The 16,093-nt window shown below is 49.2% G+C and overlaps 2 protein-coding genes across 3 annotated transcripts in view; one reads left to right on the top strand and one right to left on the bottom strand.

The window, feature by feature from the left end:
- Positions 1–16,093, bottom strand: part of LOC137522282 (chymotrypsin-like elastase family member 2A) — a 60,356-nt gene that overhangs the window by 20,008 nt on the left and 24,255 nt on the right. Inside the window, exon 7 of the mRNA XM_068242313.1 lies at positions 13,359–13,511. Within this exon, the coding sequence (XP_068098414.1) occupies positions 13,359–13,511 (153 nt within the window). The remainder of the gene's footprint in view (positions 1–13,358; positions 13,512–16,093) is intronic.
- LOC137521934 (uncharacterized) overlaps positions 13,007–16,093 on the top strand; it is a 142,110-nt gene continuing 139,023 nt past the window's right edge. For both annotated transcript variants that reach the window (XM_068241881.1, XM_068241880.1), the window contains exon 1: positions 13,007–13,079. The gene's annotated coding sequence lies outside the window, so the exon portion shown is untranslated. The remainder of the gene's footprint in view (positions 13,080–16,093) is intronic.

Below are 16,093 nucleotides of genomic sequence, written 5' to 3'. Positions count from 1 at the left end.
CACTAAGCCAGCCTGGTTCACTTTGACTATTACGTCGCCTGCAGCCACACATTTTACACCTACAGTGGGCTGCTGTGTACTGCCCTTCTGCTGTCTGTCTGTGTTTCCCACTGCCAGGGTACACAGAATTACCTTCTTCTGCTGCCACTCTGCCACCAGCTATTACGTCAAACAATAGCTATATTGGTTGCAAAACCAAAACCAAACAAACCATTAAAAAAAAAAAAGGTTTAATTTTTCTGAGGTGCCCGGGTTGAAAACTGTGTTGTTCCAGTTGTGTATTGGACACAATGTGGGCTGCACGACCGCTGTCTGGGACCTCCTGTTGTGTTTATTTACAGCCCTGGTATCACCGCTAGGTACCAGGGCTATTATGTCACGCTGCCTACCTGCTGCCACACTCACACTGCTCCTCCATACCTCCTCCTGCTGCTGCTGCTGCTGTCTGTCTGTGTTTCCCACTGCCAGGGTACACAGATGATTTACCTTCTGCTGCCACTCTGCCACCAGCTATTACGTCAAACAATAGCTGCTCGCCTACTCCTCCATTCCTCCTCCTGCTGCTGCTGTCTGTCTGTGTTTCCCACTGCCAGGGTACACAGAATTACCTTCTTCTGCTGCCACTCTGCCACCAGCTATTACGTCAAACAATAGCTATATTGGTTGCAAAACCAAAACCAAACAAACCATTAAAAAAAAAAAAGGTTTAATTTTTCTGAGGTGCCCGGGTTGAAAACTGTGTTGTTCCAGTTGTGTATTGGACACAATGTGGGCTGCACGACCGCTGTCTGGGACCTCCTGTTGTGTTTATTTACAGCCCTGGTATCACCGCTAGGTACCAGGGCTATTATGTCACGCTGCGTACCTGCTGCCACACTCACACTGCTCCTCCATACCTCCTCCTGCTGCTGCTGCTGCTGTCTGTCTGTGTTTCCCACTGCCAGGGTACACAGATGATTTACCTTCTGCTGCCACTCTGCCACCAGCTATTACGTCAAACAATAGCTGCTCACATTACTCCTCCATTCCTCCTGCTGCTGTTGCTGTCTGTCTGTGTTTCCCACTGCCAGGGTACACAGAATTACCTTCTGCTGCCACTCTGCCACCAGCTATTACGTCAAACAATAGCTATATTGGTTGCAAAACCAAAACCAAACAAACCATTAAAAAAAAAAAAAAGGTTTAATTTTTCTGAGGTGCCCGGGTTGAAAACTGTGTTGTCCCAGTTGTGTATTGGACACAATGTGGGCTGCACGACCGCTGTCTGGGACCTCCTGTTGTGTTTATTTACAGCCCTGGTATCACCGCTAGGTACCAGGGCTATTATGTCACGCTGCCTACCTGCTGCCACACTCACACTACTCCTCCATACCTCCTCCTGCTGCTGCTGTCTGTCTGTGTTTCCCACTGCCAGGGTACACTACACAGATGATTTACCTTCTGCTGCCACTCTGCCACCAGCTATTACGTCAAACAATAGCTGCTCACATTACTCCTCCATTCCTCCTGCTGCTGTTGCTGTCTGTCTGTGTTTCCCACTGCCAGGGTACACAGAATTACCTTCTGCTGCCACTCTGCCACCAGCTATTACGTCAAACAATAGCTATATTGGTTGCAAAACCAAAACCAAACAAACCATTAAAAAAAAAAAAAGGTTTAATTTTTCTGAGGTGCCCGGGTTGAAAACTGTGTTGTCCCAGTTGTGTATTGGACACAATGTGGGCTGCACGACCGCTGTCTGGGACCTCCTGTTGTGTTTATTTACAGCCCTGGTATCACCGCTAGGTACCAGGGCTATTATGTCACGCTGCCTACCTGCTGCCACACTCACACTACTCCTCCATACCTCCTCCTGCTGCTGCTGCTGCTGTCTGTCTGTGTTTCCCACTGCCAGGGTACACTACACAGATGATTTACCTTCTGCTGCCACTCTGCCACCAGCTATTACGTCAAACAATAGCTGCTCACATTACTCCTCCATTCCTCCTGCTGCTATTGCTGTCTGTCTGTGTTTCCCACTGCCAGGGTACACAGAATTACCTTCTGCTGCCACTCTGCCACCAGCTATTACGTCAAACAATAGCTATATTGGTTGCAAAACCAAAACCAAACAAACCATTAAAAAAAAAAAAGGTTTAATTTTTCTGAGGTGCCCGGGTTGAAAACTGTGTTGTCCCAGTTGTGTATTGGACACAATGTGGGCTGCACGACCGCTGTCTGGGACCTCCTGTTGTGTTTATTTACAGCCCTGGTATCACCGCTAGGTACCAGGGCTATTATGTCACGCTGCCTACCTGCTGCCACACTCACACTACTCCTCCATACCTCCTCCTGCTGCTGCTGCTGCTGCTGTCTGTCTGTGTTTCCCACTGCCAGGGTACACTACACAGATGATTTACCTTCTGCTGCCACTCTGCCACCAGCTATTACGTCAAACAATAGCTGCTCACATTACTCCTCCATTCCTCCTGCTGCTGTTGCTGTCTGTCTGTGTTTCCCACTGCCAGGGTACACAGAATTACCTTCTGCTGCCACTCTGCCACCAGCTATTACGTCAAACAATAGCTATATTGGTTGCAAAACCAAAACCAAACAAACCATTAAAAAAAAAAAAAAAGGTTTAATTTTTCTGAGGTGCCCGGGTTGAACTGTGTTGTCCCAATTGTGTATTGGACACAATGTGGGCTGCACGACCGCTGTCTGGGACCTCCTGTTGTGTTTATTTACAGCCCTGGTATCACCGCTAGGTACCAGGGCTATTATGTCACGGCGAGCTGCCTGCCTCATTGACTGCCTGCTGCCACACACTCATCCTCCTCCTCCTGCTGCTGAATTTACCTCCTGCTGTCTTTGTGTTTCCACTGCCAGGGAGCACATACAATGGCGCTTCCAACATGCGTGCGCCCACCAGCTATTTGTTACGCTCAAAAATAGCTGCATTTCTTTAAAAAAAATTGAAAAGAGAAATACGTGAAGAAGAAGAAGACGATATTGAAAAAGAAGGAGAAGGAGAAGATGAAGATGAAGAAGAAGATGAAGAAGAAGATGAAGAAGATGATGAAGAAGAAGATGAAAAAGAAGAAGAAGATGAAGAAGATGAAGAAGATGAAGAAGATGAAGAAGAAGAAGATGAAGAAGAAGAAGAAGAAGATGAAGAAGATGAAGATGAAGAAGAAGAAGAAGAAGAAGAAGAAGATGAAGATGAAGAAGATGAAGATGAAGAAGATGAAGAAGAAGAAGAAGAAGAAGAAGATGATGAAGAAGAAGAAGAAGATGAAGAAGAAGAAGATGAAGAAGAAGAAGATGAAGAAGAAGAAGATGAAGATGAAGAAGATGAAGATGAAGAAGAAGAAGAAGAAGAAGATGAAGAAGAAGAAGAAGAAGATGATGAAGAAGAAGAAGAAGAAGAAGAAGACAATATAGAAGAAGAAGAAGAAGATATAGAAGAAGAAGATCTAGAAGAAGAAGAAGAAAGATAAAGAAGAAGAAGAACAAGTATATACAGTAACACTACTGAACAAAATTAAGGACACAACTTCTCTTTCCACATTTTTTTTTAAAGGAACATCCCCACATAATCACTTGCTGTTGTTACTTGGAAAAAAAGATGTTTCTTGCATCATTCACCCTCAAAACAAGTGTTGGAAGCTATTTAAGGCCAATTCGAATAGTCAGCTCGAATAGTGAGCTCGAATACCGACTCGAATAGTGAGCTCGAAGTCCGAGGTCGAATCGAATAGTAAAAATTATTCGACTCGAATATTCGACTGACCTCGAATAATTTACTATTCGAATTCGACCAAACTTGAATTTTAAAAAGGGGTATTTGAGCACCACTACACAGCAGGTAGTGGAAGAGTTGGAGGTCCCTAACCTGAATGAGGTGGAGGAGGAGGAGCAGAGTGCAGCAGGCGTTGTACGTGGATGGCGGTTTGAGGAGGACAACGACATGGCACAGGAAGAGGACAGGCATGCGTTATGGGACAATGGCGAGGACGAGGAAGATCTTGCTGGCAGGGCCCACTTGTTTCCCATGGCTGTGCACATGTTGCGCTGCCTTCGCAGGGACCCCCGGGTGATCCAGATGCGTTCAAGGGAGGACATCTGGATTACCTTGATGCTTGATCCCCGTCTGAAAGGGAAGCTGGGAGACTTAATGACGCCATCCACCACCGAGCAACGCACAAGGGAGTTGAAGGAGGCCCTTGTGCGCAGACTACTGGAAGCATTCCCCCAGCCTTCCACCCCCACTGTAACTGCTCTCCCAAGCCAGCAAGAGGTGCCTGCCATTGCCACTAGCAGCACAACAACAACCACCAGCAGCAGCAGCAGCAACTGGCGCCCCGGAGACCTGAAGAGCCTAAGCAAGAGCCTGTATGCAGTGCAGCAGCCCAGAACAGAGGTGCCCGCCACAGCATCCACCACCAACCAGCACAAGCAATGACTGACCACCATGGTGTCTGACTATATGGGGTCATCCAGCGGGCTCAATGACACCGACAGCCCCGTGGACCCCTTGGAGTACTGGGTCAAGAGACTGGACATCTGGAGCGAGCTTTCCCAGTACGCCCTGGAACTCCTATCCTGCCCTCCTTCCAGTGTCCTCTCAGAGAGATGCTTTAGTCCCCAGGGAGAAAAGCGCTATATAAATATTATTGTTATTGTTATTGTTGTTTAGTGCGGCCGGTGGCGTGGTCACAGAGAAGCGCTCTCGGCTCTCCCACGCCTCTGTGGACAAACTCACCTTCCTGAAAATCAACCAGGCTTGGGTGGAAGGTGAGTTCCTGGCCCCTATTGTCGGACACAGGGGGACATGAAGTGGCTGCTGCATGTGCTGTTGTTAACTATGCCTGCCTTTATAAAGACAGTTACTACCTGCCTAGTGCCTACCTTGGTTAATTTTTTGGTGTTATGGTACTACTACCAGTAAGTTGCCATGGTCCTCCTTCTGAGCTGCTGAACTGACCGCCCGCTTTGTCCTCCTGACTCAGTCGCTACTACACTCTGCGTTCACACTGCCCGGGTCACTGGGTGCATTTAATTTTTTGGCCAGCACTATGACGCTGTGCTGCTACTACTAGCACCAGTATGTTGCCATGGTCCTCCTGTGCTGCTGCTGCTGCTGCTGAACTGAACGCCCGCTTTGTCCTTCTCCTCCTCCTGACTCAGTCGCTACCACGGTACCACTAGTGTTGGGTGAACAGTGTTCGCCACTGTTCGGGTTCTGCAGAACATCACCCTGTTCGGGTGATGTTCGAGTTCGGCCGAACACCTGACGGTGCTCGGCCAAACCGTTCGGCCACATGGCCGAACTAAGAGCGCATGGCCGAACGTTCCCCGAACGTTCGGCTAGCGCTGTGATTGGCCGAACGGGTCACGTGGTTCGGACCCGAACGCGCTCTGATTGGCCGAACTGTCACGTGGTTCGGGTAAATAAATACCCGAACCACGTCATATCTCCGCCATTTGTCTGTGGGTTTAGCTTTGGGTAGGCAGGCAGGGTAGTTCGCGCTCCAGCCACGCTAGCCAGGGTCCCCCCTGTCATTGTGTCGCTGCTGGGAACAGTAGTACACCGCTCGCTCAGCCACACTATATAGCATTCTGTTTACTGCCACTCTGTGTACCTCGCTCAGCCACATTATATAGCATTCTGTTCACTGTTCTGTGTCTGCTGGGAATAGTGGTACACCGCTCGCTCAGCCACACTATATAGCATTCTGTTCACTGTTCTGTGTCTGCTGGGAATAGTGGTACACCGCTCGCTCAGCCACACTATATAGCATTCTGTTTACTGTTCTGTGTCTGCTGGGAATAGTGGTACACCGCTCGCTCAGCCACACTATATAGCATTCTGTTTACTGTTCTGTGTCTGCTGGGAATAGTGGTACACCGCTCGCTCAGCCACACTATATAGCATTCTGTTTACTGTTCTGTGTCTGCTGGGAATAGTAGTACACCGCTCACCCGCCACTGTATAGCATTGTGCTATGTGTCGCTGCTGGGAATAGTGGTACACCGCTCACCCGTCACTGTATAGCATTGTGCTCTGTGTCGCTGCTGGGAATAGTGGTACTGTATAGCATTTCTGTACTGCCACTGTACTGCTGCCAGTCAGCGTGTACTGTAAGGATAAGTGAAATGAGGAAGAAATCCGGTGAAAGAGGGAGGGGCAAGGGAAGAGGTGTTTCCCCTGACGGTTCACGTACAGGCCACAGGGGAGCACCCAAGAAAACCCACTCAATACCGCCCATGTTGTCCAGGACAACAACCCTCACAAATCCAAAAGAACAGGACCAGATAATTACTTGGATGACCTCTCAAGCGTCCAGCAGTGGGTTAAGCAGCACCAGCACATCACGCACGAGGTCCGAGTCCTCAGCCAGTTACAAGGAGCCAGTGGGCACAAAGCTGACACAACCGGCAGCGACACCACGCACACAACTGCCAGATAACCAGTCCGATGAATTACCTCAGGACACAATGGGGTATTCGCAGGAGCAATTCCCAGCCCAACAAACTTCCACCTTTCAAAGGTCAATGGAGGAACAGCCAGAAATGTTGTGCCTGGATTCACAACCGTTAACTGTGGGAAATGCACCGCGCACTGAAATACAAGGCGAGTCCGAGGAGGACTCGGAAACCCAAATCCCAAAGCAATTTGGGCAGGAGGGGTTGCAATTGCAGGAGGTCGGCCGACAAGATCTGGAAGACGACGTTGGAGTGTGCTGCGCAGAGGTTGTTGTGGGGAGCTCTACTCCACGGCGGCGGCCCACAATGACATATGACGAGTTTGAGGAGATGGAAGAGGAGGGTATGGACAATGTGGACAGAGACCCAGATTTTGTTTGTGAACGAGAACATCGCCGTCGTAGCAGCAGCACAGATGAGTCTGTTGAAGAACCCACTGCTGCACGAGTTCGCCTTGTGCCACAAGGTAGGCGGCGCGCAATTTCAGGCACCACAAGCGTGGAAGTTCAAGTGAGAGGCAAAAGAGGAGCAAACAGAAATCGCCAGCAAGGAGGCAGGTGCTCCAAAGTCTGGGCTTTCTTTGAAGACTGCACTGAGGATGTTACCATGGCGATTTGCAAGGTGTGCAAGACCCGCCTGAGCAGGGGGAAAAGTATTAACAACCTCTCCACCACCAGCATGAGCCGTCACATGCTATCCAAACATCCCACTCTGTGGGCAAACGCGTCAGGACAGGGTACCAGCAACAACACTGCCTCCCTTGGGTTCACCAGACTCACCACCAGACCCGCCTCAGCAGCAGCAGTAGCCCAGCCATTGCGTGGTTCACAACATTCACAAACATCAGACGACGCTGACACTGTCACTTTCCGGAGTAGTGCTCTTGAGGTCTCCCAGTGTTCATCAAACACAACAACCAACAGCCCTTCCGTGTGCAGCGCTACGGTTCAGTTGTCTGTCTCGGAGATGTTTGAGCGCAAGAGGAAATTGCCAGCAAATGACCCCCGGGCCGTGGCAGTAACAGCCAGCATAGCCAAGCTTCTGGCCTGCGAAATGCTGCCATATCGAGTGGTGGAGACAAACAGCTTCAAGGGCATGATGTCAGTGGCCATCCCACGTTACGTGGTTCCCAGCCGCTACCACTTTGCGCGCTCTGCAGTGCCTGAGTTGCATGAGCACGTGGTCAGCAAAATAACCCGAAGCTTGAAGAATGCCGTTGCCTGCAAGGTTCACCTCACCACTGACACCTGGACGAGTGCGTTCGGCCAGGGTCGATACATCTCCCTTACCGCGCACTGGGTGAACCTTGTGGAGCCTGGCAGCGATTCCTCACCTGCTACGGCACGGGTGTTGCCCACGCCACAAACAGCTGCACCGCCGTCCCTCCCACTGGATAACAACAGCAGCACCTACCTCTCTGACTCCTTCTACTCCAACGCATCTCAAAGCTGTACCTCATCCGGAAACGCTAACCCAGCAGCAGTAGGATCGTGGAAGCAGTGCAGCACAGCTGTTGGCATGCGTCAGCAAGCGTTGCTGAAGCTAATCTGCCTTGGGGATAAGCAGCACACAGGGGAGGAAATTTGGAGGGGAATAAAGGAACAGACGGATTTGTGGCTGGCACCGCTGGACCTGAAACCGGGCATGGTTGTGTGTGATAATGGGAGTAATCTCATTCGCGCTTTAAGGTTGGCTAAGCTGACACACATCCCTTGCCTGGCGCACGTGATGAACCTAGTAGTTCAGCGGTTCCTGAGGACATACCCAGGCGTGGACGATCTTCTGTTGAAGGTGCGTCGAGTGGCCAAACATTGTAGAAATTCCAGTACTGCTTCGGGGGCACTCGCCAAGATGCAGGAGCGCTTCAATCTCCCCCACCATCGCTTGCTGTGTGATGTCCCTACGCGCTGGAATTCTACGCTGCACATGCTAGCCCGCTTTTGCGAGCAGAAGAGTGCAGTGGTCCAGTACATGACGGCGCAGTACCGAGGCGCATCCGGCCAGCTGCCAAGCTTCTGTGGATCCGATTGGGCCAACATGTTGGACCTCTGCCAAGTCCTCCAAAATTTTGAGCAATCCACGTTGCTTGTGAGCAGTGACAACTCTTCAGTCAGCATTACCATACCACTGCTGTGTTTACTGAAGAGGTCGATGTTAAAAATCAAGGAAACAGCTGTCATGATGCAACTGGGGGAATCTGAAGGAGAAAACGATCAGCGTGATGGTACCAACATCAGGCCATCCGCCTCAGGGAACGCTGGCCCCAGCAGCTATGACGAAGAAGAGGAGGAGGAACAGCTGGAGTTGGAGCAGGAATTTCATGCCACCACTGACGAGGGCCAGAGCGGTGCACGTTGGACTTCCACAATTCAACGCGAATGGTCAGCAGAAGCAGACCAGGAGGAAGGTGACGACTATGATGCATCACAACAACTATCACAACGCTCACAAGAGGATGATGAGGATTCTGGTAGGACTCTGGCACACATGGCTCAATTCATGCTAGACTGCATTGAACGTGACCCACACATTGTGCGCATTCTGGACAACACCAATTACTGGGTTTATACCCTTCTGGATCCACGGTACAAACACAATGTTCCAAAACTGCTTGAAGAAAGAGTCAGACAGGTCAAAATGGAAGCAGCAGGCCCTTGTGGAGACTTTAGAGAGGAGATTGACATCCTCCCCCTCCTCTAGCCAGTTGTACGCAGACAGACTGACTTCCGCAAACCCAGGACGACCAGGAGGGCAGCAAACAACGCAAGCCGCAGCTAGTACCCAAAAGGGAACGGTATCGGCAGTGTCCTTGGAGTGGGAAAATTTTCTGACACCCATGCAGCAGCAGCCCACTGAACAGCAAGCGTGCAGATCCACCTCCAACACCGATCGCCTGGAGAAGATGGTCAAGGACTACATGTCAGATGGCGTAGCTGTGTCGAACAATCCATCTGCACCCTTCAACTATTGGGTATCGAAGCTAGACACCTGGCACGAACTGGCAATGTACGCAATAGAGGTGCTGGCTTGCCCGGCAGCCAGCGTTATGTCGGAACGCTGTTTCAGTGCTGCCGGAGGCATCGTCACAGATCGGCGTATCCGCCTCTCTACAGAAAATGCAGACCGTCTGACTCAAATTAAAATGAATCAATCCTGGATTGGAAATGACTACGCAACACTCCAGGACCCCAACCAAGTAACATGACCAATGAACATCTGGGATGGTGTAGCGTTTCCGGTCCCTGTTTATTGAACCTCTCATCTGTATTACATTTATGACTGCATGGCGGCAAAAAGCATTGCTGCTATATCCGCACGCTTTTTGTCCTCATGCAAGGCCTGGGTTGTTGTGTCTCAAAAACCGTGGCCTTCTCCTCCTGCGCCTGCTCCTGTTCCATCACGTCTGCTGCTGCTGGGTTAGCGTTGCCGCGTGGTCCCTGTTTATTGAACCACTTATCTTTATTACATTTATGACTGCATGGCGGTACAAAGCATGCTATCCGCACGCTTCTTGCCCTCATGCAAGGCCTGGGTTGTTGTGTCTCACAAAGCGTGGCCTTCTCCTCCTGCGCCTCCTCCTGTTCCATCACGTCTGCTGCTGCTGGGTTAGCGTTGCCGCGTGGTCCCTGTTTATTGAACCACTTATCTTTATTACATTTATGACTGCATGGCGGTACAAAGCATGCTATCCGCACGCTTCTTGCCCTCATGCAAGGCCTGGGTTGTTGTGTCTCACAAAGCGTGGCCTTCTCCTCCTGCGCCTCCTCCTGTTCCATCACGTCTGCTGCTGCTGGGTTAGCGTTGCCGCGTGGTCCCTGTTTATTGAACCACTTATCTTTATTACATTTATGACTGCATGGCGGTACAAAGCATGCTATCCGCACGCTTCTTGCCCTCATGCAAGGCCTGGGTTGTTGTGTCTCACAAAGCGTGGCCTTCTCCTCCTGCGCCTCCTCCTGTTCCATCACGTCTGCTGCTGCTGGGTTAGCGTTGCCGCGTGGTCCCTGTTTATTGAACCACTTATCTTTATTACATTTATGACTGCATGGCGGTACAAAGCATGCTATCCGCACGCTTCTTGCCCTCATGCAAGGCCTGGGTTGTTGTGTCTCACAAAGCGTGGCCTTCTCCTCCTGCGCCTCCTCCTGTTCCATCACGTCTGCTGCTGCTGGGTTAGTGTTGCTGCGTGGTCCCTGTTTATTGAACCACTTATCTTTATTACATTTATGACTGCATGGTGGTAAAAAGCATGCTATCCGCACGCTTTTTGTCCTCATGCAAGGCCTGGGTTGTTGTGTCTCACAAAGCGTGGCCTTCTCCTCCTGCGCCTCCTCCTGTTCCATCACGTGTGCTGCTGCTGCTGCTGGGTTAGCGTTGCCGGTCCCTGTTTATGGAACCTCTTATCTTTATTACATTTATGACTGCATGGCGGTACAAAGCATGCTATCCGCACGCTTCTTGCCCTCATGCAAGGCCGGGGTTGTTGTGTCTCACAAGGCGTGGCCTTCTCCTCCTGCGCCTCCTCCTGTTCCATCACGTGTGCTGCTGCTGGGTTAGCGTTACCGGTCCCTTTTCCTGGAACCTCTTATATGTATTACATTTATGACTGCATGCCGACAAAAAACATGTTACCTGTGCAAAGAAAACAGACATTTCCTGCATTTAAAAGACAGTTTTCCCTTTGAAACTTTAAAATCGATTTTCTCAAAAACTATAAGCTCTTTTTGCTAATTTTTTTTCCCTCTTGTACCCACTCCCAAGGTTCACATACCCTGTAAATTTGGGGTATGTAGCATGTAAGGAGGCTTTACAAACCACAAAAGTTCGGGTCCCCATTGACTTCCATTATGTTCGGAGTTCGGGTCGAACACCCGAACATCGCGGCCATGTTCGGCCTGTTCGGCCCGAACCCGAACATCTAGATGTTCGCCCAACACTAGGTACCACCAATGTACTCTGTCTGCGTTATCACTGCCCGGATCACCGGGTGCATTTAATTTTTTGGCCAGCACTATGACGCTGTGCTGCTACTACTACTACCAGTATGTTGCCGTGGTCCTTCTGTGCTGCTGCTGCTGAACTGAACGCCCGCTTTGTCCTCCTCCTCCTCCTGACTCAGTCGCTACCACGGTACCACCAATGTACTCTGTCTGCGTTATCACTGCCTGGGTCACCGGGTGCATTTAATTTTTTGGCCAGCACTATGATGCTGTGCTGCTACTACTAGCACCAGTATGTTGCCATGGTCCTTCTGTGCTGCTGCTGCTGATCTGACCGCCCGCATTGTCCTCCTCCTCCTGACTCAGTCGCTTCCACCAATGTACTCTGTCTGCGTTCACACTGCCCGGGTCACCGGGTGCATTTAATTTTTTGCCCAGCACTATGACGCTGTGCTGCTACTACTACTACCAGTATGTTGCCGTGGTCCTTCTGTGCTGCTGAACTGACCGCCCGCATTGTCCTTCTCCTGACTCAGTCGCTACCACCACTGCACTCTGCGTTCACACTGCCCGTGTCCACTGACAACTCTGCTGCGATGTCATTGCTAATTGCTGCAAAAAAAACAAAAAAAAAATTACAAAAACCTCTCTGGGGCCTTTTTGGCATCAGCCACTCATCCTCCTCCAGCGGTACCTTCGCCGCCAAGTGCCATTGGAACTCGCCTTCACCTCTTTGACTGCTTAACGCGTATATCCCTTTTTAAAACTACTTATTACCAATTAATAGCCCCATTTAAAGTGTTGATTTCACTTTAAAATCCATTTTCTCTAGAAAAAATTTTTTGGGGGGAATTTTTTATGTTGAAGTTATGTTGCCCCTTATCACCTCGATAATCCATACAATTTGGGGGATTGTAGCATGTATGGGGGCTTTGTTATTAACGTTAAAAGAAAATCCGCCTCCGGGCGGGAATCCACGCGTGATTACGCCATTCACGGCAGAAAATTTGCATGGTTGCGTGGACGCGAACGAAAATCCGCATGCGGCGGGGCCGAATTCGGATTTTTTTTTGCAACCACGCGGATTTCCGAATTCGTGGATGAGGCACATCCGAGCATCCCTGGTCATGAGGTCAAACTACGAACCAACAGTCATCATAGGATAACAATTTCTAGTGATAAGCGCTACAGTTGGATATTCACTATGCACAATTGTCTCACTTTGTTATTCCTATTTACAATTCACAGAGAAAAACACTAGGGCAATTAGCCCCTGATGAGTCACGCGGAGTGAAGAAATGCGTGGGGTGGAGCCTATCGGACTGTCAGCAACTACTGGAACGCTCACGGCTTCGCTCAGGAAAAGAAGGGAAACTAGCGGCGGTGGCATGGTCTGACCTGCGAGCCTGACCGGGAGGCACGGGGGTGAGCCCGTTCACAAACTCTAGGCACTGTTTACCCTAACCAACTTGTGAGTGCAATTTTATAATAAAAGTTAATTTATATCTACGGAACTGTACTATGTGATATTTATCATCCCATAAGGTACACTTAATGCTGTCACCCACCGAGAGCACCACTGGAGGAGGAAGACTGGAAGCAGGAGCACAGGTGGTGCAGGATATCACACGAGCGATATATGACCAATCTAACAGTGGTCAACTGGACGGGGTGAGTGTGATACCATCTGAAACGCACTGCTGATGTTATCTATGCAAGTGTTTTTCCTAATGTGGAGCGCCACCCATCATATTAAGGCAACTTTTTAGGTGGAACTGTTACCCTTTGGAGCGTATATACATTTGAGAGACTGTCCACTTTTTTTAGCCTTACTAGCAGCAATTGTGTGACTATAATTGGAGCGCTATCCATAATACTAAATCATAGGCTAACAGCCAGCAGTCAGGAGTTCCTCCTTAAGGTACAACAGTAGCCATATTGTGCTCTTACCGAGTTAATCCAGCTGATGTAGTCGGAGACGCGGGTGAAGACAGAAGGCTTCTTGTAGTAGTTACATCCGAGAGAAGATCCGAAGCTGACCACACCATGGACCTCCCAGGCTCCTGCTGCATTCTGGCAGTTAAGGGGTCCCCCAGAGTCACCCTGAAAGACATAGATCTCCTTAAAAGGCATGTGTGCACCAATGTTTCCTTAAGAGTTATTAAAAGCTCAACTAAAATCATGAAACAATGGATAATGAGCCACTTAGGACTATGAGCACAGGTGAATCAGTGTTGCTTGCGAATTTTCGCCAAAGTCATTTTCGCATCGAAAATCCCATTTTCGATTTCAACAAATTTTCGCGAAAATAATTACTATTTTCATTTCGAAAGGCGAAAATTCGCCTGAATATTTTCACATTAATTTTCGCCTAAAGTCCGTTTTTTTTTTCGCGTTAAATATCTAAGCCCCCTTACAAGCTAGAATCACCAAATTTTCAGTGTATATTAAGGAGATATGTGGGTACAAGAGGAAAAAAAAGACCTTATAGTTTTTGAGAAAATCGATTTTAAAGTTTCAAAGGAAAAAAGTTTACATTTAAATGTAGTAAATGACAGTTACTGTAGCAAACCTAGCGGTAGTGTAAATTTAGTAATATCAAATGAAAGGGCCAAGTGCAAAGGGCCAAGTGTCAAATGCAAAGTGCAAAGGGCCAAGTGCCAGCGCAAAAGGCAAAGTGCAAGCGCAAATGGCCAAGTGCCAAGTGCAAAGGGCCAAGTGCAAAGGGCCAAGTTCCAGCACAAAGGGCCAAGGGCCAAGTGCAAGCGCAAAGGGCCAAGTGCAAAGTGGCAAGTGCAAAATGCCAAGTGCAAGTGCAAAGGGCCAAGTGCAAGGGCCAAGTGCCAGCGCAAATGGCCAAGTGCCAGCGCAAATGGCCAAGTGCCAGCGCAAAGGGCCAAGTGCCAAGTGCAAGCACAAAGGGCCAAGTGCCAAGTGCCAGTGCAAAGGGCCAAGTGCCAAGTGCAAGCACAAAGGGCCAAATGCAAGCGCAAAGGGCCAAGTGCAAAGGGCCATGCCAAGTGCAAAATGCCAAGTGCAAAATGCCAAGTGCAAGTGCAAAAGGCCAAGTGCAAGCGCAAAGGGCGCAAAGGGCCAAGTGCAAGCGCAAAGAGCCAAGTGCAGGCACAAAGTGCCAAGTGGAAGTGCAAAGGGCTAAGTGCAAAGGGCCATGCAAAGTGCAAAGGGCCATGCAAAGTGCAAAGGGCCATGCAAAGTGCAAAGGGCCATGCAAAGTGCAAAGGGCCAAGTGCAAAGGGCCATGCAAAGTGCAAAGGGCCATGCAAAGTGCAAAGGGCCATGCAAAGTGCAAAGGGCCAAGTGCAAAGTGCCATGCAAAGTGCAAAATGCACTTTGCATTTAACACTTTGCACTTGGCACTTTGCATTTGACACTTTGCACTTGGCACTTTGCATTTGACACTTTGCACTTGGCACTTGGCCCTTTGCACTTGGCCCTTTCATTTGATATTACTAAATTTACACTACTGCTAGGTTTGCTACAGTAATTGTCATTTACTGCATTTAAATGTATACTTTTTTCCTTTGAAACTTTAAAATCGATTTTCTCAAAAACTATAAGGCCTCTTGCACACTGCAAGCGATTCCGATTCAGATTCCGCTTTTTGATCAGTTTTTACATCCGATTTAGATTCCGATTTGCAGTGTGCAGGGAGCAAACTGCAAATCGGAATCGGATGTAAAAACCGATTAAAAAGCGGAATCAGAATCGCTTGCAGTGTGCAAGAGGCCTTAGGTCTTTTTGCTAATTTTTTTCCCTCTTGTACCCACATACCTCCTTAATATACCCTGCAAATTTGGTGATTCTAGTTTGTAAGGGGGCTTAGATATTAAACGCGAAAAAAACGGACTTTAGGCGAAAAGAAATGCGAAATTATTCGACGAATTTTCGCCTTTCAAAACGAAAATAGTAATTATTTTCGCGAAATTTCGGCGAAAAGAATATTTGCATTTTCGCTGATCACTGAGGTGAATGACTACAGTAGTAGATGTGTCTTACAGGACATTACCCTTCTCTCCAAAGGCTATTAGGGGCTGTGCGGGGAAGCCCGTCTTTTAACCCTTCTTCCTTCCTGATACCCTCCAGAACAGAGGTTATTATAGCCACACTTGATATGGGTGAGGGTGGGGCTGGGCTGAGGCTCAGGAGGCACCAGCCTCTGGGCGCTGAGACCTAAGGGCATACCTGTACCCCTCCTAGTTCTCCCCTTGCCTTGCCATTGCAGAGTATTTGTGAGCGAAGTGTGCTTGTAGCGATTACTTATCTGTCAGCAGAGCCCTGTTGCAATGTCTGGTCTCTATCACTCCCTCTAGTGGCGTCTCTCATTCAGGGATGAGCTAAATCTGAATGGGTTTCATTCAGATTTAATCCAGATTAATTACTGCACCTGAGCGGGCGGGTGCGAGATGGTTAACTTACCCAGGAGCCATTTGCTTTAATGCGTCCCCCGCGTGCCTCACACTGCATTCCAATTTGCGTTCACCTGACTGCCACGCTTCCTGTTTCCTGGTCGGAGGAGGAAGTGTGGTTGTCACGTGACCGCTAGATGGAATGCAGCGTGAGGCACGCCATGGTTAATTTGGGTAAGTTTACTATCCCTCACCCAGGGCCGGTCCTGGACTTTCTGCTGCCTGAGGCAAAGATTGTGAAGGCGCCCCCCCCCCCCT

The sequence above is a fragment of the Hyperolius riggenbachi genome, chromosome 6 (genome assembly GCF_040937935.1).
Source record: "Hyperolius riggenbachi isolate aHypRig1 chromosome 6, aHypRig1.pri, whole genome shotgun sequence".
Classification (NCBI taxonomy): domain Eukaryota; kingdom Metazoa; phylum Chordata; class Amphibia; order Anura; family Hyperoliidae; genus Hyperolius; species Hyperolius riggenbachi.
This window is presented reverse-complemented; position numbering and strand designations above follow the sequence as displayed.